The following is a 27,126-nucleotide window of genomic DNA, read 5'->3' on the forward strand; positions in this document are numbered from 1 at the left end:
TTCATTGCTTTAACTTCTCCACTTGGCACAAGTCCTGCCATGGGATGCCCTTCTGCTGGGCATGCCTGTGCAATGCTGTGTTTCTGAGCTCCTTGCCATAGACTAGCATTATTAGCAGTAAAGTGATATCACTAGATGGTAATCCATAGACTATCACAGAGTAAAATATGTATTATCAAGTTGGCTGTGCAATCTAGAAATGCTGGCTGGTCATTTTATCCTGCCAAAACTAACCCTCTTTCACACAATTAACATTTCACATCAAATGCCCCTGAGTATCAGGGATGTTTATTTACCCCCTAACCTAGCCTTACTCTGAAGCATGTGCTTACCTTTCTACCTGGGAGTATTCCTTTTAAATGATACAACCTGCTTGATTAGCTTCAGTACAGGCTAAATTGCCACAGGAGATGAGGATCTCCAGGAGAAACACCTCCCCCTCCCCTGCTCTCTGCATCCCATCTATCCTGGACTGTGAGACTGAAGATATATTGCACTCATTTTGGTGATAGCTGCTATAAATATTAAGAGGCTTGTGAGGCTAGGAATATCCAGCAGAAAGCAGCAATGATAATAAGTCATGATAAAAGTTTTAGAAGTGCTTCACAGCTTTTCATCTAATGTGCCTTCAATATGACAATCAATGTGAAACTACCACAGGTGAGGATATAATCATGAAGAGCAGTAAAATCATTTCCAGACTGGTCTCTCTCACATTGACTGTCCTGCACTGATAGGTGGTAGGTGAAGGTGCAATTAGGTCTTGTGATTGTTTGGCTCCCTGTCTCCAGGGATGAACCTCTGCAGTCCACTGAAATGCAGCCTGGGAATTCACTGATGGGACATTCCCACTTGTGCTTTGCAGAAAAAAAATCAGCTGGCACCCCTGCTCGGGATGCTGCCATCACTCCCAGTCAGGGAGAGGCTTGTGTCTCCCTGAGGTCTCTGCTCCTACTTGCCCCAGCAGTGCTGTGCAGACACAGACTGACAATGGAGGAGCTCCATCTTCTCATAGACTGGCTCTGTCTCCTGGCTCTCCCCTAATAAAATTAGTTCTAGGTTTAAGATATAGTCTATTGAGTCTTCTTCCAGTTTTAGGAAATTAGATTTGTTTTTCAGCTTGATCTGTGTATCTGAGAATTTGACTGGTTTCTCAGTCCAAACACAAGACCAAATATTATGACACTTTTCTTCCTTCTATGGTCTGTGGATTCACTTTTTTACAAACATCTTTCTACTTTTAGTATAAGATTTTTTCATCATTCACTCATACATCATTAAGGATACAAAAATGGGCAGGAGCTGTGAAAGGTGTGACCACTAAATATTTAAGAAAGACCTTCAGCTGGTACACATGGCATTTCTCCAGCTGGACAGAGAGTGCTGCAGCTGTAGAGCAGCTGAGCAACCAACCCTCGTGGTGCCTGGGCCATGGGGACCTGGCACAGTGTGTATCACAGAGGCTGGAGAGTGGCTGTGTGTCACAGTGACAGGCTGGAAAGGGCAGTGGTAGAGGCATCCCCAGCCACACAAATCTGGAGTTTAGACAAACTCGGGTTCCCCCCACTTTGAAGCAATACCAAGAACTACTAATAGAGAAATGGCTGCACCTTTATGCCCTTTGCAATATTTAGCCTGTAAACATGAGAAAACTGCAGGTCCTTTTAAAAGCAAGAGGACAGAGAAACTCCAAAAAGACTACCAGGTGCTTCCCCGTTGCTGAGCTCTGTTTCTCAGGAGGTGGCCCTCTGGCAGTGCTGGGTGTCCCAAGGAGCTCTCGCAGTTTCACACGTTCCTAAGCAAGGCAAATGAGAAGGAGGTTGGTTTTGCTTGTGTAACTCCTTCTGCCTCCTAGTCCCAGGCAGCATCTACTCAAACTCAGTAGCCAAACAAGAATTCAGATTAATTTATAAAATTATACTAAGAAGTTGAAGATAAAATATGTATTTTCCTTTCATTTGGGATAAAATGTAATATAAACCAATCTCACCTTCAGAACTAAGACTGGCTCTAGTACTCTTAGACTAGGCTTAGACTAAGCCTAGACTAGTCTAAGACTAGGTTCACAGACATGCTGGCAACTGACTACCAGTCAGGAAAAGGAATACCCTCCAGGCCAATGTGGAAATGATGGGTGAAGAGAGTATCTTTGCAGTCAGGATATTAATAACTCATTTGAAAATTTTTACTCAAGTCTACTCATTTCAAAAGCTCAGCTTGGGGACCAAGATACTTTTCAACAAAACATTAGTCTCAATTAACTAAATGTAACCAAGATTAATGAGCTAAAAAAAAACAGAAGCAGCTAAAACTGGTGAGACCGTTAAATCTGTAAAAGGAAGATGCTGAAACTTGGAAGGTATCCGAATACAATCCTGCAAGTATTCCAAGGCAGGGTCAGAAAGGGATAACAAGGCAGTCCCAGGCCAGAGATGCTGAGTGGCCAGACGGTATTGACACAGACAGTCAAACAGCAGCACAGCCCACAGCAAACACTGTGCACTAAGGTGGGGAAGAATTTTAATGAGTAATTTCAGTCTCAGGCATGCTATGAAAAAAGGACTTGGCATTGTTCCCAATGACAGTGCCCTCCAGATTAGAGACCAAATCACAGCATCCTCGGGGGAGGATGAAAAGAGATAGCAATATAGTGTCTTTCTTTTCTTCTTTGATCCTGATGTACAAACAGCAACATGTGTGCATGCATAAGAGCAACGTTGGAGTATAATGAGCAAGCTGAACAAAACAAAACTTAAAAAATAAAAAATAAAATAAAATAAAATAAAATAAAATAAAATAAAATAAAATAAAATAAAATAAAATAAAATAAAATAAAATAAAATAAAATAANAATAAAATAAAATAAAATAAAATAAAATAAAATAAAATAAAATAAAATAAAATAAAATAAAATAAAATAAAATAAAATAAAATAAAATAAAATAAAATATTGAAAGTAATGGACTAAAATACAACAATAAAGTAATGTTAGGTTATTTTTAAGGCATTGCATTAATCCAAAGTTTTATGAACATTTATAGCAGGTTGTGCACTCTTAGGTAAACAGTAACTTATTTGGCAGGTAGAGATCCTTTAACAGACGATTTTCTTGCGCCTTCAGCAGGACCAACATCCCAGTTCTCTCAGGGGAGGCAGATGTACCAAAGCAAGTAATATCATGTGGGATGACAGGTTCTGCCCTCAAAATCATCACGGAGGAACCCGCATACGCAGTGAAGGCAAAAGCAACAAAACGCCCTTTAGGCAACAGGAGGCACCAAAAAGCTCAGCTGCGGTCTGCAAGATACCCGCAATATGTTATCAGCGCAGGGTAAATGTGTCAGGAGGTAAATGAGCCTCCCCCTGGAGTCCTGGCACGGCAGGCGGGCTGGGAGGCGGCCCGGCAGATGGCTGCTGGGGATGCCTTTCTGAGGGGAAGGCCGGCAGTGCAGGGAGCGTGCTCAGCCCGGCCCGGCCCGAACACCGAACATCGAACACCGCCCGGCCCGGCCCGGCCTGAACACCGAACACCGCCGGCCCGAACACCGAACACCAAACAAACACCGAACACCGCCCGGCCCGGCCCGAACACCGAACACCAAACAAACACCGAACACCGCCCGGCCCGGCCCGGCCCGGCCCCGCGGTGTCCGCTCCAGAGCTGCCTTCGCTCTCCCAGCACAGCAGCGCCGTCCCCCCGGCCTGCACCCTGCCTCAGGCTACAAAAGTATGATGAGAGGCAAAACTCCTGGAAAAGCCTATTAATACTTTCGTAAGGCTGAAAGAGGAACGTGCCCGTTATTTCCGCAGCTCTGCGCCATGTAAGCCCTTCAGGAGAGCAGCGTGTGAGAGAAACTCCCGAGCCAAAATGCAGAGCCAGGGAAGGCGATATTGCTTCGTTTGTTACTGTCACCGCTTGTGAAAGGACAGGCCCTCTCACTGCGGAGTCATTCGCTTCCACTTGATCCTATTAATTATTTCTAACTAGCTTTTTATAAATCAGTGTCCTGCAAAAAACCCTGAAATTGAGCACAGTGGACACCTAGGCATGTAAAGCAGTCATATCCAGATGAAGAAATGCCTGTTAAACTGTGGATGAGTCTGTGTGCTTCTGGGTGTGCAGCCCCGCTGCTTTTCACCTGCCTTCAGATAAGGGTCTTCAGCAACCCTGAGAGTGCACAGCAAGACCACTTAGAGTGTCACCTGGCATTAGACAGACATTCATCCTTTCAAGCTTTCCTATCAAAACAATCAGGAATAGGAACATTTGAAACTAAGTCTTTGATAGTAAAGACTGCAAACTCTTTGTTCCCCTACCAACTCGGGAGCTGTTGATATTTTTTTACCAACTGGAGAGGTTATCATAATTTTTGAAAACATAAGGTAAAACTTCTATGAAAAAAGTTCTACGTTATTTGGGCTTTTTCTTTTATTTTTCCTCAGGTAGAGTCAAAAGCCTTCATTGTTTTCTATATCAGTGGCTTCCCTCAGGTTTTTCACTTAAAAATCAAAAGTAAATTTTGCCTTGGTATATTATTTCTATTATTTATTTCTGAATTTTCCTGTAAACAAGACTGACTGCTTAATGGAAAGTTGTCTCCTGTGTTTCTCAAAGAAGAAAGTAGCTGCTGTCTCAGAGGCAGCAATAATTGCTTGAATGGCAATGAATAATTGCTTGGTAACAGCCAGTGCAGGGCTTTGCTTTTCACCGGAAACCTGTCCCTGATGTAGACACTAATTAGCTACTGCCAAAAGGAAAAGGGAGGCTTGCAGAGCTGCTCCTCCACTTTCATTCCCAGTGATCTGCAAGGTGTTTCCTGACACCTTCCAGTCTCCAACCAACCTGATTCCAAAGTCCTCCTTGGCATGTTTGCCTACCTGTGGTGTACATTTCCTCTGTGACATAATTTAAAACCACACTGCATTTTCCCTGTCTCTAGAGCAAAATAAACCCCTGAATGCTCAGCTAGCATGGATGAGCTTTCCAGCTGGGCAAGTTTCTTTGGTTAATCAGTGAGTGGTGGGGCTGTATTGATGGGGAGGCACTGGACTGTCACTGATCACTGTACTTCTTGCAAAATATAAGGAATAGTGGGACAGGACAAAGAGACCTATAGCTCCTCCATCCTCTACGGGCCCCCACATCTCTCCTCAGTCAAAGTCATGCCAGGTTGATTTTGCCCTTGAAACTAGGAAATCAAGAGTTTAGATCAAATCTCCCTCTGCTAGGTTCTAATACAATGCTCTCTGGAAGAAATGAAGACCCAGCTCATAGGGCTACATAGATACACATATGCTCAGAGAAGGTGTTGGGAGGAAATTTCAGGAGTAACTATTCTGTGATGATGTAATTAAACACTGTATTATAAAGGGTATATATATATGTGTGTGTGTGTATATAGGGAAATTGAGCTAAGGCTGCCTTTGAAGGTATGACTTGGTTATTTTCCAGTAGCTGAGTATTTGACTTTTGAACTATAGCACTTCTTCAACTAAGTTTTCATGTGCCATATAGTAGGGAATTTCAGTAGCTTCAATCACAGACTTGACAAGTATCTCCAGTGACCATGTCCCTTGTTGTCTTTCAGCTTCGTTGCGCACAGAAAGCATGAGGGAGATGGAAAGAGTGAATGAGAATTTTAATTGTCTTGGAAAGCATGATGTCCTGTTCATGTTCACATTTAGAGCCACTTCATGGGTAGCTATTTTAGGCTGTGTAAAACAATAATGAAAAGGTTAAGAAGGAATGTAATGGATAATTGTTTTAAAGTTAATAAATGTATAATAAATTTTAAGCCTGCATTTTGCAATAATCCAATCTTGCTCCCACTGGACTCCCTGCCACTTTTGTGATTAACTTGAAATGAATCAGGTTGCAGAGTTTCCATAAAGTAAAATCCAACACTTAATTAAACCCTTTATTCTGAAATTCCAGGGTCGTCTTCAACGACACACAGTAATATTACTCCCACACAGATGTAGATGCTAATGTTACACTGTCAGTCACATAGCCAGGTGATGAACAAAACTAGAATAATTCATAACCTGCTCAAACAAATGAACTTCAGTGAAGCTACAGGTTGTATTTATAATGGATGACTTTCAATTTTTATTATTTACAAGAGAAGTTCAGCTTCTTCTTGCAATCCATTTTTAAATGCTGTTTGGAAACTGTAATTCAATTTTTTTTTTTTTCCCAAATAAAACATTATTAGCACACCTGTTATTGCCTTCCCTAAATGCCCAAATTAGGCCCAAGGCTCTCAGCAGTGCAGGTAAAACCACTCACTGCAGGGAGGGAACCAGGCAGCTGTGGTATTGCAGCAGGGGAAGAGGGTGAAGTGGGTCAGGACAGCATGGGAAGGGATAGCCAGCACTGCAAAGCAGAACCCAGAGCCCTGCACTCACCCTGGGTGTGACAACCTGGGCAGGGCAGCCGAGTTCCCCAATTTCCACACTGGGAGGATGCCTTACTTTTGCTGCCACAACAGTCACTCAGGCGGCACATGGCCTCTCCTGGACCTCAGACTCAGGCCTGGCATCTGCAGATTTGTGAAAACCGTTGATGAATCAGGAGTGAATTTTCCCAGTTTTCTCTAAAAGTGCCTGGCAAACACAGAAAATGCACCCACAGCTTGCATCTTCCAGCACAGACTCTGAGCTACTGTGTATTGGCTCTTCTTTTCATCAGGGCAGCCATACCAGCAGTTTGGTTTTAGGCATCATGCCAGTCCTCTAACACACTCTGATTCCCCTTGGACAGGTTGTGTACATCAATGGGCATTTGCTTTGCATCAATATTCTGGGTTCTGGCTCACAGATGAACACTGAACTTCTTGTGGCATAAAGGCACTCGGACTGCTTCCAAGAGCACAATGATTTCTAATAGTTACTTTATACTAAGCACTGCTGATTTTGTCTCACAGCGAAGAGTTATTTCCATTCTGCCTGATAATTCAAAGTGTTTCTTTTGGAAATTTTATTTTAAAAGAGTCAGCAAACTGAAAATTAGCAGTGATTTTCTTTTTTTTCTTTTTATTTTCTTCTTTTTTTTTTTAATAAAGCAACCAGCATTTCCAAAAATACCCCTGTTTATGTATCAATTGCAAGCCAGAAACTGCTCTCAAATTATCACTGCTTGTAGGAAACTGCCTTAGCTTTATGGATACCAGAACAAAGTGCTTATTTTTGTTATCATGAAAGAAAAACTCCTATGTCCTTCAGCCTGCCAGTATTTCAAAGCCCATCTAAAGCAGAGCAGCAGGTGTAGCAGTTTCTCACAGTCAGTGAAAAGAGTGATGATGAATTGCATATATTGCCCCCAGATCCCTGCCCCTCCTCCAAAAGCCAATCTTTCAGATTAGGCTGAACACAAACAGGGCTGCACAGGAACACCTGCTCTCCCTTGTGCTACATAATATGTTCTCTAAGCTCAGATGTGCCTGGAAATGTAGTGAATCCAAGTTCAAAGGAGGAAAGTAAGGGCAGAGGGGTATAATGGAGTGGGCTGCAGAAGAAGATAATTTATTTTCCAGTTGATAGACCACTGTGAGTCTCTCTCCAAATTGTATCTTTTGCCTCTTTAGCAAGTGCCCAAAGGTAAATGCTATTGTACACTGTGCAATAACACTTGTGCCTTCAGCTTACACCAGAGACTGGCTTCCTTAGAGGAGTTTGGGCAGCAGCAGCTTCTACACAGCAGAAGCTCACAGTGTGACTAGGAAGCCTTTTATTCCTGAGCACCTCTGTCTCTTTCTGGTGTATGAAATTCTACTTCTCCAGGTTCCCAAGTGATTTAACCACATGGGCAGTTTAGTTCACTAGATATATTTTTATATTTTGTCTATATCTAGTTCACACTTTGTAGCTTTGGAGACCTCTCAATAGTGTCATGTCTCACTGCTACTTTGGAGTTAACATTCCAATTCCATGGGGTTTTTGTTGTATGGAAAATCATCCAAGTACAAAGTTTATAGGCCAGATTGAGGTCATATCTTTCTCTGTAATAAACAGCTTTCAACATGGCTGTATTTTTCTTCCAGATAAAAGAAGCTCCTTTTTACAGCTTTTTCCCCCCTTCTTTTTTCCTAATTATCAAGCTAATGAAAAAACTTCCATTTATTCGTAGCTATTGTGCTCGCATCTGAAATTTTGCCAAAAGCTCTAGAAAGCTATTGCACTTCCTTTGTACATCATAACATTAATATCTTCAAATAATTCCCCTACATTAATGAGTTATGAACTTCCTTAACTCTACAACCACTTCCCTGTCTTTTGCCTCTGCCTCTTGGTTGATTCTCTATCATTTGTTTATTCATCTCTTTTGTTAAGAATACACTGAAGGAATTTCTTAACCGCTTTAGGTACAAAATCATATCTCTAATTTCTTTGAATTTTCTAATTTCTTTGACTATTTTCCAACCTCTGAGGTTTTTCTTTAAATGTCAGTTGGCAAATAGCAGACATTGTTCATGCATTTGAAGCTACAGCTTAAATCCACACACTGTGGATATAACATTTGACTGGTATTGGTATTGATTGGTCTGATTGCAGCTAGTGAAGTAGATGTAACTTCCACTATACGCCAAAATGGATACTCTAAAAAAATCAGACATAAATCCTATTCCAAATCTGATCCTCAGAACTGACATTTCTTGGACAGCTAAATTACCAAACATTTTATGTTAGCATCTTCATTTAAAAACAAAACAATCAACAAATAACAAACCAAACAAAAACCCCCAAGATTAATATGTATGGAACCAAGGCATACTTGCAGTTCAGCTAAAGTTGTCCAGGTTATCTTTTTTGTCCAATGTCCTTCTGCTTGCTTAATTACCTGGCACCAGAGGTGAGATGAAGAGACAGGCGTCAAGAAACATGGTGCTGGTAGAAAGGGGCCTGGTCTGAAGGACACGAGAGACAAGGAGATGCAGCATCTCCACTTTGGTCTGACGAGTTGCGCAGCACATGCCAGAAACCACACACACATTTCTTCCATGTCCAAACCAGGTGAACCAACAGAAGTTCGGTAAGGCTTTGGCTGCATATCAATGCCATCTATACAAATAGTACAACCATGAAGGCTATAAAGGCTACTCCCAAAATGAGATGATTTCTTTAATTAGAGGGATCTGAAGGCAGCAGAGAGTCTGCCATGTATAAATGTAGTGTGCTTCTGGAGACAGCTGGTGACTTCAGCTGTGACAGCAAGGTGGGGAACCTGTGCCAGAGGGCCCAGCAGCGATGGGTGACTGCTGTGATTTGAAACCAGAGTTATTTCCACGTTGGTGCTTGCATAAGCAATAGTGCAGAGTATTTTGGGTCCCCAGTTCCTATCCCAGCCCCAGACACTCACCTTAGAAGGTTGTTCTTGCTCCTCCAGCCCTGATGCCAAGCTGGGCACCTGTGTGGGTGGCCAGAGGGCTGGCTGGTCACTGCAGCTGCTCCAGGGCCGCTACACCATGCCAGTGTGGACATTGGGGTCAAGAGCAGTGAGAGAACAGTACCACATACCAAGTGTGCCCTGGGGGCTGTATCTTTACAGAGTAAAATGAGAACACTAAAGGGTATCAAGAGGCACTTTTGACCAGAGGCTGATCAGAGAAGCATCATTCAGACAGGTCAGGAAGGAGCTTATGAGATGAGGATCCATATGGAAAAGGAAAAGGGAGAAGGGAAAGGTATATGGTTTCTGTTGCTTTTTATTGGCATAGCACACTTTAATAAGAAATGTCTTTCATTCATGTCAAAATATCCCAGTAAATCAGTACAAGTTCTCACAGCTGCAGAGGTGCCATCTTCTAAGTCTTTGCTTTCTTCCTTAGACTTTTAGATTCTGTGTCAGTATTCTTCCCCAATCCCCGAGACAACGTTCCCAGCTCAGCATGTTCAGTTCTGCTTGTTTTTATTTTTTTTTGTCTTGCATGGTTTCAGTTTACAGATTCTCAGAACTCAGCGACGGCTTCCTCAATGACAGTGAACCAAGGTCAGGCAACAGAGCTGCACAAAACCAGCCAAGGGCCAAGGCCAGCTGGAGCCCTGGGCTACAGAAGCCCTGAACCTGACAGCACAGCTCAGAGAAGTTGTGTGGTCCCTCTGTTACATCAAACTTGCATTGAGTAGGAAGGACAACTGCATGGGCCGGATCCCATCTGGATGTGATGATGCAGCAGACTGGTACCCACAGGGAGCTCTTTCTTCATGGGGATGCACATCTCTTTCAACACATGATCTGAGATGCACCAGTCAAGACAGCTCACAATGATCCACTGAGCATGATATTCCATGCACACAACAAATTCATATACATACACAATCTGTAGGCATGTACATTATATATACACATGTATACACAAAATCATACAACTTCAGATAGACTGCTAAACTATAATTCCTCATTCCATGTTAAACACAATTTTTGAATAAAAAAGTTTAAACAAAATTTGTAATGCTTTCTTCCTCTTTTAGCTCAGAATTATTGCAGACAAAAAGTAGGAGCACTCCTCTCTGCCCCTCCCAAAAAGCTGTTTCCCTGGTACCTAGCCTCACTGCAGCAGGCTTTTACACAAATCTCTCAAGAAAACTACAGCACCACTTTTATAGTAAGATATTAAGGCTAGGAAGCCTTAGTCATGGCCATGGTTAAAGGAATTGTTTAAAGAGTCAGAATTTCAATCTTGGGCTTTAATTTATAGACACTCAGCAGAATTGTGTCCAGCTTCTGAGATTACTCTGGATCTGATTTTTGTTGCTCTTTTCCCCCACTTTTAACTTAATACATAGTGAAGTCTGATTTTAAAAATTTTTTTATCATTCATTTATGAATTTGGGTAGGAGTAAGGTGGAGGAAAAAAACCAGCATCCCCTAATCAATCTGAAATCTTGCAAAAATCACCACTTTCAAGCTTTCTGAGAAAAATATAAGCTTCTCAAATATCCACACAGACATCTTCTCCTCCTAGGTAAAGTTATAATAACAAAATCCTGTCTTCTGATTTTCCTTTCCACTGAAAGTTGATACATACATACATACACTTTTCCTTCCAGTCAGAACTCATGGCAGTTTTTAAAAAATTTTAATTTAATAACAATAAAAATTAAATTTTTAAAATTTTTAAAATTCTGCTGAAAGAAGTATAGTGACAACACAGTTTGTTGAACTTCAGCATGAACATTTCAAAGGGTACCTGATTCCAAAAGGGAAATAAAACTCTCAATTTGCAGTCCAAGCACCAGCCTGAAAGGAACTTAATTACATTAACTATTAAAGCAGAATAAGCAAAAATGCTTATTACAAGATTATTTTTAAGATTCTGGTATTTTGAGTTGTAATGTAAAGCAAAATTTATCCTACAAAGACTAATTTTAAAATGTCCTATGAAAAGGCTTGGAGAATTAAAAAATAGTTATGCTAAAATGACAATGATAATGGGTGACAGTGAAGAATTTGAGTGCACAAAAGAGACATCTGCTTTGCAAACAAAAAGAAATTACCAAGGTGGTCTCAATGGCACTCCAAATGTTGCTTATTTCATCTATCCTCTTAAGAGATCTATGCACAGCACCATCCCTAACAACATCTAATACAGCTATCAAAAATGGAAAAAGGAAAGGCAACATACAGAAGGAAATTTAGGAACACAGGACTGGGCAATTGTTTCTGGGGAACTGGAGACAAATGCATCACAGAATTGCTTTCATAAGGTGATCAAAATACTTCTTAAATTAAAGTGACAGGAAACTCATTGGAGGAGAGTTAAGGGACATTGTAGGTTAAAGAGACCAATTTTTGTCTTTTTGGTCCTTACCCACACAGCCACAGTAGCCATAAGGCACAATAATTCATCGGTTGCTCAGCTGCACAATTACTTTTAAGCTGTTCCATTTAAATGTAAGCTGATTTATGAAGCAGATCATGCAATTAATACAAGGGAAAAAACCTCACAAAGGAAGATGATGCTTCTGCTGTCCCTGGACTGACCAAAGAGCCACCACCATGGGAGGTGGGAGACCCACACTTCACCCTGAGGCTTAGCACAATAAGCTAAGTACTCACAGAAGGGAAATTTTATTTTGGACAGATTTTTTAAAAAACGTGATTTATATTTCTTCCATCAGCTGTGCTTTGCAGAAGTGAGTAGCAATTTGTTTGATACTGGGAGATCTTAGTAGTTTGTGAAGTAGTTTTTAACTAGCTTTTATACTGGCCCTGTACAGTGCTGAAAAGCTCGGTTTGCACTTAGTCTCTTCTGGCTCAGCTTCATCACTGCACTTTGAACAGGGGTTGACTGGGTATTAGGTTTGATTTGTCTTTAATACAAGTAATTCTAGTGTCAGGCCAAAGTAACACAGTGGATAACTCTGTTTTACACTCAGATTCTTCTGAGAAGGAAGAGACCTGGACTTATAACTATCTCTTTTCACAGTATTATAAATGCATAAAAAGTAAGAACTTTACCATCAGTGACCCAGGAGCACAATGAACAAGATGTTGGCAATTCAGGTGCTGCACACTTCCTGGAATCAGAACTTAAAAGCTAGATTTAACAGTTTGAAAATGTAACATCTTTTTGCCTTTTGTAAAGGAAGTGAGGACAGTTTTTCTGTTTTCAGTAATCATCAGTGTATCATTAGCACCAAATATAAATTCAGAGAATACAGCATATGCTTTTGATAACAGATAAAGTAAAACAATACAATTTGGAAGTACATTAAATAGTTAAGTATCTGATAAGTTTCTCAAATGTGTAGTTGTAGATTTCTGAGACTGAGGAAGTGAGAGACTGAAACAGATAATGTGACTAACATGGGGAAGCAAACCTTTGTCTTCCACCAATTTAAAACCCACATGAAAGTACTTTATAAATCTAACATTTTCAATAGGCAGACCTGGTCATCTATTGAAGGTAAACAACTCCAAATTTCTTTTGAAGTACAATCATTCCAGAAAAGTCTTTCATCAAAAAATGTTAGCCAGAGTGATAGATCACTTAGAACAATAAAATCACCTGCATGAGCAAACACAGCTTCTGTCAGTAATTGTGCTTCCTTGCCCTAGGCATAAGTTTGTTACATATGGGAAGTGATAATACTTGTGGTTACAGTTCCCAGTATCACATTTTCCTTTCCCAGTTCACACTTACTCATACGTATGCTTATCCAGCAGCAGTTACATAAGATGCAATTCCAAACATTTATAATCCACCTCTTGCAAACAATAAACTGCATCAAATTAGCCCCTGACGTGCTTTGTACTAGAAAAGCAATTTGCAGATCCATCATGAAGTATGAGGACTATTATTTGTCTGCAGTCAGTACTGTTGTTTTTTCTCTGACAGCGTTACCTGCAAGTGCTGGGTTATGTGAACTTATATAACTGAGACACCCTTAGACAAAAGGACAATCCAGCATAATTTCTTTCCCCTGTTTCTGGGAGTTGGAGTATATATCCATCTGAGCCGACATCACGAGATGTCCTAGAAGCAACATCAGCAATGCTCCAGACTACTGATTTCTCCTGGTGATGTCCATCACACCTACACATTACAGCACTTTTGGGGCCCTGAACCCAGTCATTACTTTGACTACCCTTTTCCTTTGTATAGCTGTGTACAGTTCTATCTACAGACCATCCTTCACAATAAGCCCTTTCCACATGGTAGCCATCAGAGCACAGAATGTTTCTTTACATTTGATTTTTTTTTTGTACATTTGTTTTTTCTGTTTTCAAACATTCTCTGTGGGACAGATTTCTTGCTCTTCTCAGAGGAATGTTGCCCTCATTTACTCACCTAGTGCTATGCCTAACTACTATAAAGAAAATTCAGTGTGTAGCTTAACTTGAAAGGCAACAACAACAAATAATTTACTTCCTCATTAACACTTCATAATTACTATATATAACTTTCTTTGTCCACCCATTTCTACATCTTGGAAATAGCAATTTTCACCACATTTCTTTACCATTTGTGGCATGTAGGATATGTTCAGGCCCTCAAATTTTACCGGTACTCAGCATGAGATACTACGAACCCAGGTTGGCCTCTAAAGTCCTTGTGCTAGATTCAAGCAGCAGGTAGGTTCTACCACAGCTTGATCATTCTGAAAGTGAGTTTTTCTGACTGACAATTGCTTTCAGTGAACAGTAATTTGTATTCTGTTTTGCAGAGCCATCTTTGAGAGATGATGGAGGTACAACAGAATGTTAGGGAAAAGAACATCTGCTTAATGTCAAAACAGTGCCCACTAACTCAGCAAAGAGTGTCATTAGTGTCAGCTGTGGCGCAGCCGCTGCTCTGTCCTTTCAGCTGTGTTACGTGATAGGAACCGAACCCAGAGGGCTGAGGCATCAGTGGGGGTTGGCACATGGAGCAGAGGCATTAGAAGGAAATGTACACATGCATTAGAAAACACTCCACAGAAGTTTTGCTACCACAAAACAATAAACCAAAAAACTCATATTCCTTTCTGTTGACTCGAAACTGACTTGGAAAAAATTCCATAATTTACATTGGATTACAGTTTCAGCACAAACTTTATATCTTTTTTTTTTTTGAAAACCAAAATACAAGTAGGACACCAGCTAGAATGGAAATATAAATGATTACTTAGCTAAGGTCTGATCTTACAGAATCAGAAAAAAAAGCAAAGTAAGATCAGGACCTTAACCATGGGGGAGAAAATCCCTGTTGTGTAAAATCTAGTGTACTTGTACTAGTTTAGCAGGTTGTATTATACTCCCTTCATGCTTGTATTTAAAGAAAAAGAGTAACAAGGTATTTGAATTTAGCATACAAAGACTCCAAGAAAATGAAAAAATTATAAAGCCTGAAAAAAAAGCAGAGTTGCCTGCAGACTCAGTTATCAACCTGGATGACAGGCATATGAAAATAAGTTGCTTGGTCATTGTAACATAAGACTATGAAAAATCCTCCCCTGCAGAGCAAGACATAATTTATACAGCTTTTTCCCACAAACACTGTTATTTGCCCTTCCTTAATCCAGAACTCACTACAAGCTCCATATGCCACATCATGTTCAAAACACCAAACACTGGGGTTTGCATAGAAGACCGTGGTATTTTTTGTGCTCTTGATTTAAAGAATTTTTAAATTATTATTTTAGACTCTTTCATTAAAGCAAAACTGATTCCAGCTTTACAATTGAAAAGTCTCTAGCAGCATATAATGCCATGAATGAATGTTGTTTTGTAACCTAGAACCATTACATATTTCTCGATACTCCACACATCGGTGAGTATTAACCTAATTATGATTAAGGTTTCTGACTTAAATTACCTTTACACTTTATAAAAATGAAAACATAAAAAGCTCATATAATATTACAAATGCTTATGACTCCCTCTCACTTAGAGCCATTCAAAAACTGCAAGTGACCATGTCTAGCAAACTCCTGTTAGGAATGCCACCTTGTGGATAAAAGCTGTATGGAACAATGGTTCCAGGTAAATTTCACTAAATTTTTTATTTGCAAAATACCAGTTTTGTGGAAATGAACCGTTCTTGTGGTATTTCAGAACTGCATAGAATTCTTTTATTAACCTTTGTGGTAGAAAACTACTGTGAATATGGCTTTCCCATCCTCATCTGTATAAAATGCTAATTAATTATGCAGGGAGGACTGGTTTCTTTAGGAGATGGGATGCATTCATTATCATTTTAAACAGAATCAGATTGCCACAGATACTTAGAAAAAATGCCTACTCAATTTAGATATAATTTAGTGAATCAGTTTAAAATATAAAGAAAAATACATTTTAATCAAAATAAGTTGCTAGAGCAGAACCTATGAGTACATTTTACCTTCTCTAAGCTTTAATTGGTATATAAAAGTTGAAGTTTAACTATAAAAAGGAGACATTGGCTTTTCCGTTTGTCATATAAGTCTTATTATGAGCTGTAAATGAACTGAAAATGGCCATTGGATTGCAAGTTGCTTGTAAAAGCAGAGAAAAAAAGGGTGCAAAAGCATCTAATAAATTTTAAAAGATTTCTCACTTTTAAAAGCTTGGGAAAATAAATAATAATTAGCCACATTCAATAAAGCTGACATTTACACAGACACTTTCCTCCTGTGCTGTTCTCCTAATTTTCATAATGAAAGTATATATAGCCCAAACCATCACAAGGCGTATTGTATAATGAAATTTAAAACTAATGAGCCATATCCTAATAGCCATGAGTCAAGTCAGGGTATGCATTAGTAGTCCATTTGCAATTCTCTAGAGACAGAAAGAACAAGGCTAAACATATCCAGTAGCCTATTTAGTGCAGAACTTGCTCTGTGTACTCATCACACCACAGCAGAAGTGAAATTAGTTCATAAACTCTATCTCTCAAACCTCTGTGAAAAGCTGTTCGTGCTTTTATTAAAGGCAAGTTACTCCTGGGGCAGCCAAACATGACTTGTGATTGTTTAGTTTGACCTCTTGTGTAACATGGGTCTGACTTGTCTGAATTAGTCTTCTTTCTATCAAATCACATTTTTTCATGAAATCATCTAATATGTCCAGACTAGGGATGCTTTTACTGTTCTGTTACATACCTTTATTGCTTTTTGTAACATGTCTGACTTCTGCTTAGACTTGCTGGGTCACTCTTTCTCTGCTAGGTGGAACAGTTCTTTATTATCAATATTTCTCTGAAGATGGTTTGTCTAGGCTGATTCTTCTTTCACTAAACTAAGCAGATTCTGTTTTTTGAGACTCTCATGCCAGTACTTCTTTTTAATGCTTTTATTGCTCTCATGACTCTTTTCTGTCCAGCTTCCCAGCATTACTGAAAATTGTGACTGCTGAAATTCGGCATAATATTCTTCCAAAAGGTTATGCCAAAGCCAAATACAGACAGCAGTATTTCTTCCCTGGCAGTATTCCCATTTCTAACCTCTGGATCTCACTGGTCCTTTTGGCCACAAGGCAAGCTGAAAATTCATGCTTGGTTGAGAATGCACATCATCTCCAGACACCATTCAAAGTCAGCATTTCCTACCACAAATTGTTTACCTTGCTAAGTGTGTGTTCTCACACTGTGCTCCTAAAAACACAGGCCTACTACACTAGGCCAGTGTGAAATGCAAATTGCTTACAGCTCCTAACTAAGCAATTAATCTTGCTCTGATTAAGTGGCTCATTAGTATTTAAGTTTTGTAGCATCTGTAGATTTGAACAGTCATTACTTTATTTCCTCCTATGTTCTTAATAAACTCATGGTTAAGAGCCAAATCCTGTGTGAACCCACATAAAAAATCTGTTCAGTCCTCCCACAGTTTTGACACAATTATTGTCATGAAGAATTTTAAATCTAGGGGTGATACTGTCCATGTTTCTATAACAATAGTTCTTTAAAATAAAAGAAACTATTTGAAAATCTAAGTCTATTCCAAATACCAGTGACAAAATACCTAAATAAAATGCTAGAGTAACAATTCCTGTGCTATGTAACTGATTTTGTGGAATATATTTTTTTGTGGATATACACTTTTTATGAAAAATATGTTCCTCTGTTGTGCAGGGAAAACACTGTGGATGCTCCCCTTGGTTAAATTTTATAGTATCATACACAAACAAGTAAATCAGGTGCTATCTTAATTCTACTGAATAATTTTCCAATAGTGTCAAGAAGGAGATCAGACAGCAAATAAAATCTTCTCAAGTAAAATGAACAAACAGCTTAGAACTTGGTCCAGTCTAAGAGATCGGAAGTTTTAGCCAAGTTGGAGAGCAAGACCAAGACAGTTGTCTTTTAGATTGCTACAATCTGAAAAATCTGAAGCAACAGCTTCCCAGGTCAGATAAGCAAGCTAAGCACATTTGTAACTGCTGTGAAAAAACACAGTGACATTTAAATCCTCCTTAAGCTGCTAATACATGTTCAGAATCAATGGCCCATTCACATTAATTCACTGACATTAACTGCTCATCGCTGTTTCAACCATTCAAGCAATTTTTAAGCCCATGATCCTGAAATTATATTAGAAGTGTACAAAAGTTGCTCCACAACAGCTAAGAGACATCTAGCCCATCTCTACACTGAACTAAGCATGAATAAGAAATGTTAAACTGTCACACATTTCCTTTTCCATACTAATCCTCACAATACAGGCTTTCCATGCAGCACTGGACAAGCCTGTGGTACAATGTAAACAGAGTGTTTAGACATTTGCTATTTTTCATCTGTTTCCTTTTTTATATACATACTTCCTTTCAGAATGATGCAGACTATCTCACTAAAATCATAGTCTCAGCAAAGTGAACTATTAGATTATCACCAACTATACCCCTAACTTTCAAAGAAACACAGGATGGAACACATCTTTCAAGACTTAAGAATATCCAACTCAGAAACCACTTCTTTTAGTGTATTTTCTTTATAGAAGATTGGTAAGGATTTACAAACATATTTGCAAAGAAAGTGCTATAGTGCTATATATATCCTGCAGTGTTTATTTAGAAAAAAATACAGTGGATACAAATGAGTAATGTGTATTTCAGGTATGCCAAACATGATATACTTAATAGCAATGTCTGTTCTTGATGTCTTTGAAAGCAAAGCTGGTCTTTTGAACAACAAGAATCTTCCCTGTAGAGTTCCATCAGATAAAATATTCCATCACCTCAAAACTGTAAATAGCAATTCTTTTTATATCATAAAATCCTAAGGAAACAGAATTATCTTCTGATGTTCTATTCATCATTGACCTCATGTCACTCTCTGTCACTCTGAGAAGAAGGGCTGTGTCTAAAGGCAAGTAATGAGCACCTGGTATATCTGTAAGCAAAACAAATGATTTTCCATATAAATATTCTTATAATAAAAAGTGTAAATATAGATGTTGTATTTCTCCTTACATTTGTTAAAGTTGTCCCTGAGGTTTTTCATGTAGTAGGAAGTGTTCAGCAAAGGTTTATCTATACAGAAGAACAACAGCTTAACTAAAGCAACACTATTACTATGGGTCAACAAAGTGAGTGGAAATGTGTAGATCTGCACACTCACACTCTGTCAACTTGGTTTTTCTTGATTGATACTGCAACATACTGCTAGACAAATAGGAGTAAACTGTGTATGCAGCAAACCTAAATGGCTTAAAGCATCCTCCTAAGCAGCACAATATAGATTTGTTTTTCTGTACCACTGGCACACCACTTTGCCTTAAGAAGTGAATAGAAAATAATGTATTTACATTCAGTGTGCACAGTGTCTGCATGCTGAACACACAAGACCAAAAAGAAAGGGACTTATGCCCAGTCTTTAATGCCTTCTTAATCTTTCATAATACTGATAGTGGGGAAAAAAAGGACTCTAACAGTAGTAAAGTATTTGTTGAACCACAGTACATCGCTGACACTAAGAAAATCTGGACTGGGAAGAAAGGGGGATTGCTTCCCTCACTATCCTGTTTACCCACAGTCCCATATTCTGAGCATGCTGGAAATTTTTTTCATTTGGTCACAAATACTGTGTATATCCAGGATCACAACACTACTGCAGCATTTTATAGTGTTCATTAGTAGGATCCACAAGCAGATGTAGTGCAGGAAAATAAGTTTACTGAAGTTAATGAAAGTTAAAAAATTAATTCTTTTTGAAAATTAGTAAATACTATATTGAAAAGCCTTTAGACATTCTGAGAAATGTATTAATATTGTATGTGCTCATTAAGCACTGCCCTTAGACACCATAAATCCACGTTGAAACCCCTTACCCAAGTACAAATGCTCATTTTTTTTACTTATTTGGTTCATATCAACTGCTATAATGGCTCATGTAATAGGAAAGCAGCAACTAGAAATCTAAACCATGCATGGGTTACTGCCATGAACTTTAAAATAATTCAGTTGTGCCAAAATAAATCCCCTGCTAGTTTAGCTCTGACCAGTTTATCTAACACTGAGTTATCTCAGGGTAAGATGTTGGCTTCTAGTCTAATCTTATCTCAGCTAATCTAATCTCAGCTCTTCCCTTTCAGGTACTTTCTACAAAAACAAGCTTTTTCTATAAAGTATTGTAACAGTGTGTGACAAACTGCCTTGTGATGTCAAATGGCATTAAACCCCATGGAACCAAGTGCTGCAGGATTTCCACTGAGTCCTTATGCTGAAACCATACCCTATCCCAGTAATTCAATCCAGACAGTTGGGTTTGCTTGGTTTTGGTTTTTTTTTTTTCAAGATTTAGAATTCTGGTTTTATACTAAGCATAGCCAGAGAAAGCATTAGCTTTTTTTCCCCCTTGGAATTACAGTAAGAATCAGACTGAAGCATACAGAAATACAAGGTGGATGCTCACTTATCACTAATACAAGCAATGCTGCTTCCTTAGCAATATGCTTATGTAATCTTTTCTTACAGGACTTGGATGTTTTTAAAATTACATAATCACAGTCTTTCCCATGTTGTGTTAGGAAAATGGTGAAAATTCCCCTGCCCTATGAGAACACTGAATGAGTTAGATCTTTTCATACTACAGGAGGTTCAGTGGGCACTTCAGCACAGTTGTCCAACACTTCAGTGGTGGTTAGGAAGAGATTGGAGGCTCCCTCTTCACAAGGAGCCATATGGAGATGACAAGGGGGAAGTTGTACCAGGAGAAGGTTCATTTTGGTATAAGAAAGAAATTTTTACAGTGAGAACGCTCAATCACTGGAACAATATTCCCAGGGAAGCAAAAGAGTCTCCATCACTGGGAAGTTTTTAATACGTAACTGGAGAGGGTGCTAGATAATCTCATCTAGGCTCCCTTTGTCACGAAAGTTTTTGGGTCACTTCCAACCTGGTCTGTTCACAATTTCATGAAAACAAAAAGTTATTTTTCAATTTTACTGCAGAAACAGTGAATGAGGTTTGAGCAAAGAACTAGGAAGGTCCAAAAAAGTATCTAGGAATGGGGGAATCCAGAAAGCTACTGTGTCACACCCATGATCTCAGCTACATTTAATGATACTGCATATGTGTTCACTGTGGCAAACACACATCATGCTTGGGACTTTTACCTTATGCTGGAAAAAATTACAATTCTTTAATATAATTTGTGAGATGATTCCCTTCTAGTGTGACAAAAAGTACAAGCAGGCACACAGAGGAAGCTGAAGGATATGGCAGCAGTTCAAAGCCCCAGGTGAATCTTGTCATGTAGGAAATTATGCCTATTGAAGAGGCAAAAAAACCTGTTATCAGTTACCAGATTATTTGAATCTTAATGGGAAACACAACTTCCCATAGCTATATGTCCTTACATCTGAAGACTCCTAGCTCTTTAACTGCATGCCACTCAAAGCTTTCAATACATCATTTTACCGTTTCTCATAGTATGAAATGTAGCTTATGTCCTTGTGAAACATAATCATCAATTAGCAGAACAATTTCTCCATAACCACATGATCTCCTAGGACAATCCAGTCTATTTTTTTCTTCAGAAAAAAACCAGCAAAGAGCCTGTCATTAGCAAAACCACACAGATGTATTTTGGATTACATAATGAACACTTCTGATGCTATCACTCTGGAATTCATCCTTCACTTTCCTTGATGAGATGCCAAGCAATTTGGGAAGCTTCTTTTTATACTAATTCATGCAAAGCATGAATAGAATAGAACATCAAGGAAATTAACTTAAGAAAAATATGAAAACACAAGTAATTAGAACAAGAAAAGCTATATGATCTCAAAGATAAAATACAAAAAAATATATGTAAATAAATTGTGAAGTTTGGTTCTTATTTAAGAAGATGTTACCACTATCAGATTCTTCTATAGTATTAAAAAAGGATTTCAAAGTTGAAAGTTGAAATAAAAAACATCTGAGAAAGAGACTAGAAGACACTGGAAGAAGAGTCACACCTCAAATATATTAAAAATATTGAATTAGGTATTCTATTTGACACAGGAAAATATTTGGGAGAAAAAGGTGTTAAAAACAAAATGACCAGATTTTTTTACTTAGACACTGGCCACACAATAGATAAAAAACATTACACAAGAAGGTAATATATCACAAAAATCAATGGTTCAAGGATTAACAATACAATGCTACTTTAATCTTTGTAGTGAAGTCAACCCACATTAGTAACATATGAATACCATTAACTTATTATGTTTCAGTGCCCTAAGTGAAATGATTTAAAGTTTAATTAAACATACACTGACCAAAGGTTCACATCATTGTTGCAACAAAACAAGAGTTATTAGTTGCAGAAAGGTCAGACTTCATTATCTGCCTCCTCCTGTCGAGGATGCTTTAGGTTTGTGAAGGAGACAGTACTGCCAGGGAAAGCCAGCAGTGCTGGCATCTCCACTGTGTACGACTTGCAAAACGGTATTCCAGTTTTTTACACTCTTAATTCACAACCTTTCACCACCACTAGAAATCTCACACATGTTACTTACAAATACTGTTGAAAGCTTGACAACTGAATATAAAACTGTGAGATACGCTGTGGACTGGACACAGGCCAGATGAATGATGGCTTTAGTAAAGCATGCAGCTTGTTAAGAAGTCATTGCAATTGTGGACATTGGATCAGTTGCTCAAAAAACTTTCATAAAATGATTTTGAATTAAGGTTTCTATATGGGACATCAGCACACTCATATCAGCAGCACAGACCTGGTGATCCCCATTTCCAGTCTTTTTCAGGGTCTCTAATAGGCCCCAGTGGATTGGAGGCAAAGCGCTGTAAGAACTCAGCAAGTGAAGCTGACTTAATGGATTCTGATTTATTTCTGAAATCCTCAAGGCCTTCAAGATAGCAGGTGCAAACTTAGAATAATGAGCTGTAGATGAAATAATAATTGGGCAAGTTCTATCTTGTAATCGATCTGCAACTACTTTAGCAACAGCTGTGTGTGTATCCAAAATATATCCTGTAGTACTGTACACAGAGTGAATGGCAGCCAGACAGTCCTCATCAGAGCACCAGCCAGCCACTAAGTCCTGCTGAAGCTTTCCAAGTAGATCTTTCCGCAGCTGGAAGTGGCCCTGATTTTCCAGGTGGTTAAATAACTGTGTCACCAATTGTCCATCTCCATTGGCAATCAGGTGTAAGTATCGCTCAAGATTGGAGGACTTCAAAATATCTACTGCTGGTGAAAAACTGGAAATTAATTTTCTTCCCCTCAAATCATAAGCACCTGTTCTTATGAAGTCAGTCAAAACATTGTTTTCATTGGAAGCACAAATACATTTTCTAATAGGAATTCCCATCATTTTAGCATAGAAAGCAGCTAATATGTTGCCAAAGTTTCCTGTAGGAATGCAAATATCTACAGGGCTTCCAAAAGAAATAATACCTTGATGAACAAGATCAAGGTATGCAGAGGCATGATAAACTATCTGAGGAAGCAGTCGTGCCCAGTTTATGGAGTTTGCTGCAGCTAAAGCTGTTCCATATTCTACTGTAAGAAAGCCAGTAAAATCAGAATTAGTAAAGATTTGCTTTATAGCTGTCTGGCAAAAATCAAAATCAGATTTGACACCCACTGACCAAGCATTTTCCTTCTGACAGCCAATCATTTGTGATTTTTGAATTGGGCTTACTCCATCCTCAGGAAAAAAATTCACCAGAGCAATTCTCTGTTTGTCAGTGTCATGGAGACGACTAAAGCCATCTAGAACAGCACTCCCTGTGTCCCCAGAAGTAGCTACCAGGATCAAGTAATTGCAGCTTCTGGGTATGCAGTAGGCAAATAAATGTGGCATCAACTGTAATGCAAAATCTTTAAATGATGCTGTTGGTCCATGAAATAACTCAAGAAGGAACTGATTGCCTGCCAGATGCCTAAGTGGGGCAACTTTAGAACAACTAAAGTTTTCTCCATAAGCAGTTTCAATAATTTCTGCCAGCTTAGAAGCAGGAATATCAGCTGGATGTATGCATCTTTCTAGTATCACCTGGGCTCTTTCAATGTAAGTTGCTTCTATCAGACCTTGCCATTCTTCAGCAGTGAATTTTGGAAGTCCTCTCTCAGGAACAAAGAGTCCTCCATCAAGGGCTAAGCCCTGAGTAACAACATCACTGAAATAAAATTTATGAGTGTCTTCTTCCGTACTCCTTCCAGACCTACTAGACCTTGTTGAAATGAAACTTTCCAGTTCTGAGTCTTGGTATCTCTTCACAGCATCAAGTACCTTTTCTGCTACCACCTCTGCTGCAACATCCCCTCCACAAAGAACACGGATGTCAAACCACCTTTTGTAGAACTGCTTCCTAAACTGAAGTATGTCTTTGAGAGAAACACCAGGAGACAGGCCCACGACACGATCCATTCCCTTTGATTTCAGCCTGCTCATAATGACTGTTGTGGGCACATCCAAATATACAACTATTCCATTTTTCTTTATGTGCTGCATGCCAGCAGCATGCATTGGATTGGACCCACTAAGGGAAATTACACTTCCAGATGCCGAGAACTTCAACAGTGCTTTTCCTTCCTCCTCTAGAAACTTCTCACAACCAATGTCCTGCAGTTTTTCTGACACACTCGTATTCCAGGTTGTTTCAAGGACATCGTCATCTATGTCTATGACAGGGCAATCCAGTTTCTGGCCTACTATTCTCCCAGTTGTTGTTTTCCCAGCACCTGGAGGTCCCATCAGGATAATATTTTTCTTTCCAAGAAGAGAATGACTTGAGAACCATGACTTCCATATCTGTGCAAATGCAACAGGTCTTGAAAGCATCAGTTTTAAGCACATGCTAGAAAGACTGTTTTGGGTTATTACTCTTAAAGGCCGATACTGAAAAATGTGAAACATCTTCTGATGAGTTATTGTGGGTTTTTTTCCAAGACAACTTGAAAATCCACTTAACTGCTCCAGAAAGAAAACAAAAAAACAAAAAACCAAACAGTAACTAGTCCTTCAGCAAATATCTAAGAAAAAACCCTCAAGGATACAAAATTTAGAACAAGACTTCAAACCTAAATCCAGCTATAACCTCATCAGTACCAAGGAGGTATTTTTCAGAGTAAGACTCATTCTCCTCTCCTGCATAGTTCCAACTTGTTTCCACTGATAAATCCAAATTCAAAAAGTTCATGTCCTCAAGGTAAAAAAAGACATCCAAACCTAACACTTATAATACTGTTTGGAAATAATATTGCTTATAGGAATTAAAAATCAATTATTTTTTCTTCTAGAAGATTTGCTTTTAACTACACATTTATGAGTAACAATTAACTCAATTACCTTCTTGTAATTAAAATGTTAACAAACTATGCATTTGTCCCACCTCCCAACAAAACTTTGATTTTTATTTTTTTTTAATTATTTCTTTCTAAAAAACCAAATCCAAGACCCACTTAAATACACAGTTAACTCACAGTCTTGTGCAACAGCAAGGCTGGATGAGTTGCATTCAAATCTCTTCTGAAGGGAACAGTTTTGAAGAACTCCTATACTGGAATTGTACTGAATGTAATTGGGGGATAGAAAGGGGAGAAGAGATAGACAGACAGAGAGAAATCATGAGGACTCTACCAACAAAAAAAGTAACTAAGAAGGATGGATTTCCAACTAAGCAAGAAACTCCCAATATTATGCTCTGTTTACTTAGAAAAATAAACACCAATATCAGCACTAAATTTGTCTGCAATGTTAAGAGCAAAGGGGGAAAGACTCTTAAAATCTCCCTAAAACTGCAAGAGGGGCACTGGGAAGAGCATTTGGCCACTTTTATGGAAAGCTGAGGTTGCAAACAGTAGACTTCTGTCTTTGCACCCAGTGCTGTGACCTGGAGCATATGCTGTAATTACAAGACATAGATCAGAGTAAAAATGGCCATATAAGGCAATCCAGGACTTTTTCCTCAATCCTTGTAAAGTATAAGGGGATCATCCTATGTAGATGCAATATAAAGGTTCTATAAATCTTTAATTAAAAAAGGGTTTAAAAAACCTTTATAAACCTTTAACAAAAGGAAGACCAAGCTGCAAAGAGTAACTGTAATATCCAGTATTGTTCTAAAACTGTACTGCAATAGTAAGCAAGAGTGCATGTATAAATATGTATATATTCCTTTCAGGGACAGAAAGAGATCTTCATATTAAACTTGCAGATGTAAAAAAGTTATATTCAGGAGTAAATAAACCCAAACCCAGTATATTTTAGTAACTTTATTTCTTAAATTTCTTCACTTTAAACATCGTGTGTGAACTAAGGGAGTGAAAACTATGCCAAGCACAGAGTCCAGCCTGCCACGTTCTGCTCCACTACAGGTTAACTTTGAGCTGCAGTTAGTTGGTGTGCATTACACAAATAATGGGTGTAACATCTGGGCTGCTTTATTAATTTAGGCCATAGTTGTTGTTTAAAATCAACTTGAGCTTTGCACTCACCCACATAAAGTACATATACATAGAAGGCCACAAGCATTGAATACAACCCATTTCTCTTTATAATAATTTTTTGTCCACTGGCAAAACTTTTAACAGTAAAAACAGCTCAAATGACCCACCTACCCCACTTTAGATACAAACTCCACAAAAAAAAGGGTGGGGTTGCTGCAGCAGAGCTTACACCCATACCTCCAGTGACATTTTGCTTTGGCTATTCAGCTCGACATGGACGGGGATAGCATCTATGTATCTTTAGCCGCAACCCACAATTTTAACAACCATTGCCGGCGACAGGCGCTCTAGTAACAACCTGGGCCTTGTTGCTTGGATAGACACGAAACCACCCCCAAACCAAGCTTCTGCTCCAGTGGCTCCCTGGAGTCAGAGCGCGGATGGGAGGAGGGAGGGAGGCGGACGGACCGCACCCACCCAGCCAGCCAGCACGGCTGCGGGCTGCCACCTCCCCTCGCCGCGTCCTGTCCTGTCCTGCCCCGTCCTGTCTTGTCTTGTCCCGTCCTGTCCTGCCTTGTCCCGCTCTGTCCCGTCCCATCCCGTCCTGCCCCATCCCGTCCTGCCCTGTCCCGTCCCGTCCCCCTTGTCCCGGCTGGGTTCCACCCCCGCCCCCCGGCGCCCTCAGCGCGGCGCGCGCACGTACCGGCGGGGGCGGGCCCGCTGCCGCAGGTGCCGCGCAGGCGCAGTCCAACAGCCCGGCACGCCCCGGCTCCTCCCGCACCGCACGGTACCGGCAGCGGCTGCGCCTGCGCGGCCGTTC

The 27,126-nt window shown here is 39.5% G+C and overlaps 1 protein-coding gene across 8 annotated transcripts; it reads right to left on the reverse strand.

Annotated features, from left to right (window-relative positions):
• Nucleotides 1-9,686: 9,686 nt before the first annotated feature.
• THNSL1 (threonine synthase like 1) lies at nt 9,687-27,094 on the reverse strand. Of its 8 annotated transcripts, none has more exons than XM_015618890.2 (3): nt 27,010-27,094; nt 25,341-25,428; nt 9,687-24,828 (listed from the first exon to the last, which is right to left on the reverse strand). In XM_015618890.2, the coding sequence occupies exon 3, from the start codon at nt 24,772-24,774 to the stop codon at nt 22,549-22,551; it is 2,226 nt and encodes a 741-aa protein (XP_015474376.1). In that variant the 5' UTR covers nt 24,775-24,828; nt 25,341-25,428; nt 27,010-27,094; the 3' UTR covers nt 9,687-22,548. The 8 variants fall into 8 exon arrangements, 4 of the variants coding, with proteins under 4 accessions (XP_015474376.1, XP_015474378.1, XP_015474377.1 ...); XM_015618892.2 differs by having other exon boundaries at nt 9,687-24,831; XM_015618891.2 differs by lacking the exon at nt 27,010-27,094 and adding an exon at nt 26,544-26,862.
• Nucleotides 27,095-27,126: the final 32 nt, after the last annotated feature.

This window comes from Parus major, chromosome 2, assembly GCF_001522545.3.
Source record: "Parus major isolate Abel chromosome 2, Parus_major1.1, whole genome shotgun sequence".
Lineage (NCBI taxonomy): Eukaryota > Metazoa > Chordata > Aves > Passeriformes > Paridae > Parus > Parus major.

Bases quoted from the DNA above. Each gene is read 5' to 3' on its own strand.
- THNSL1 (XM_015618890.2), bottom strand. From the start codon at position 24,774: ATGTTTCACATTTTTCAGTATCGGCCTTTAAGAGTAATAACCCAAAAC.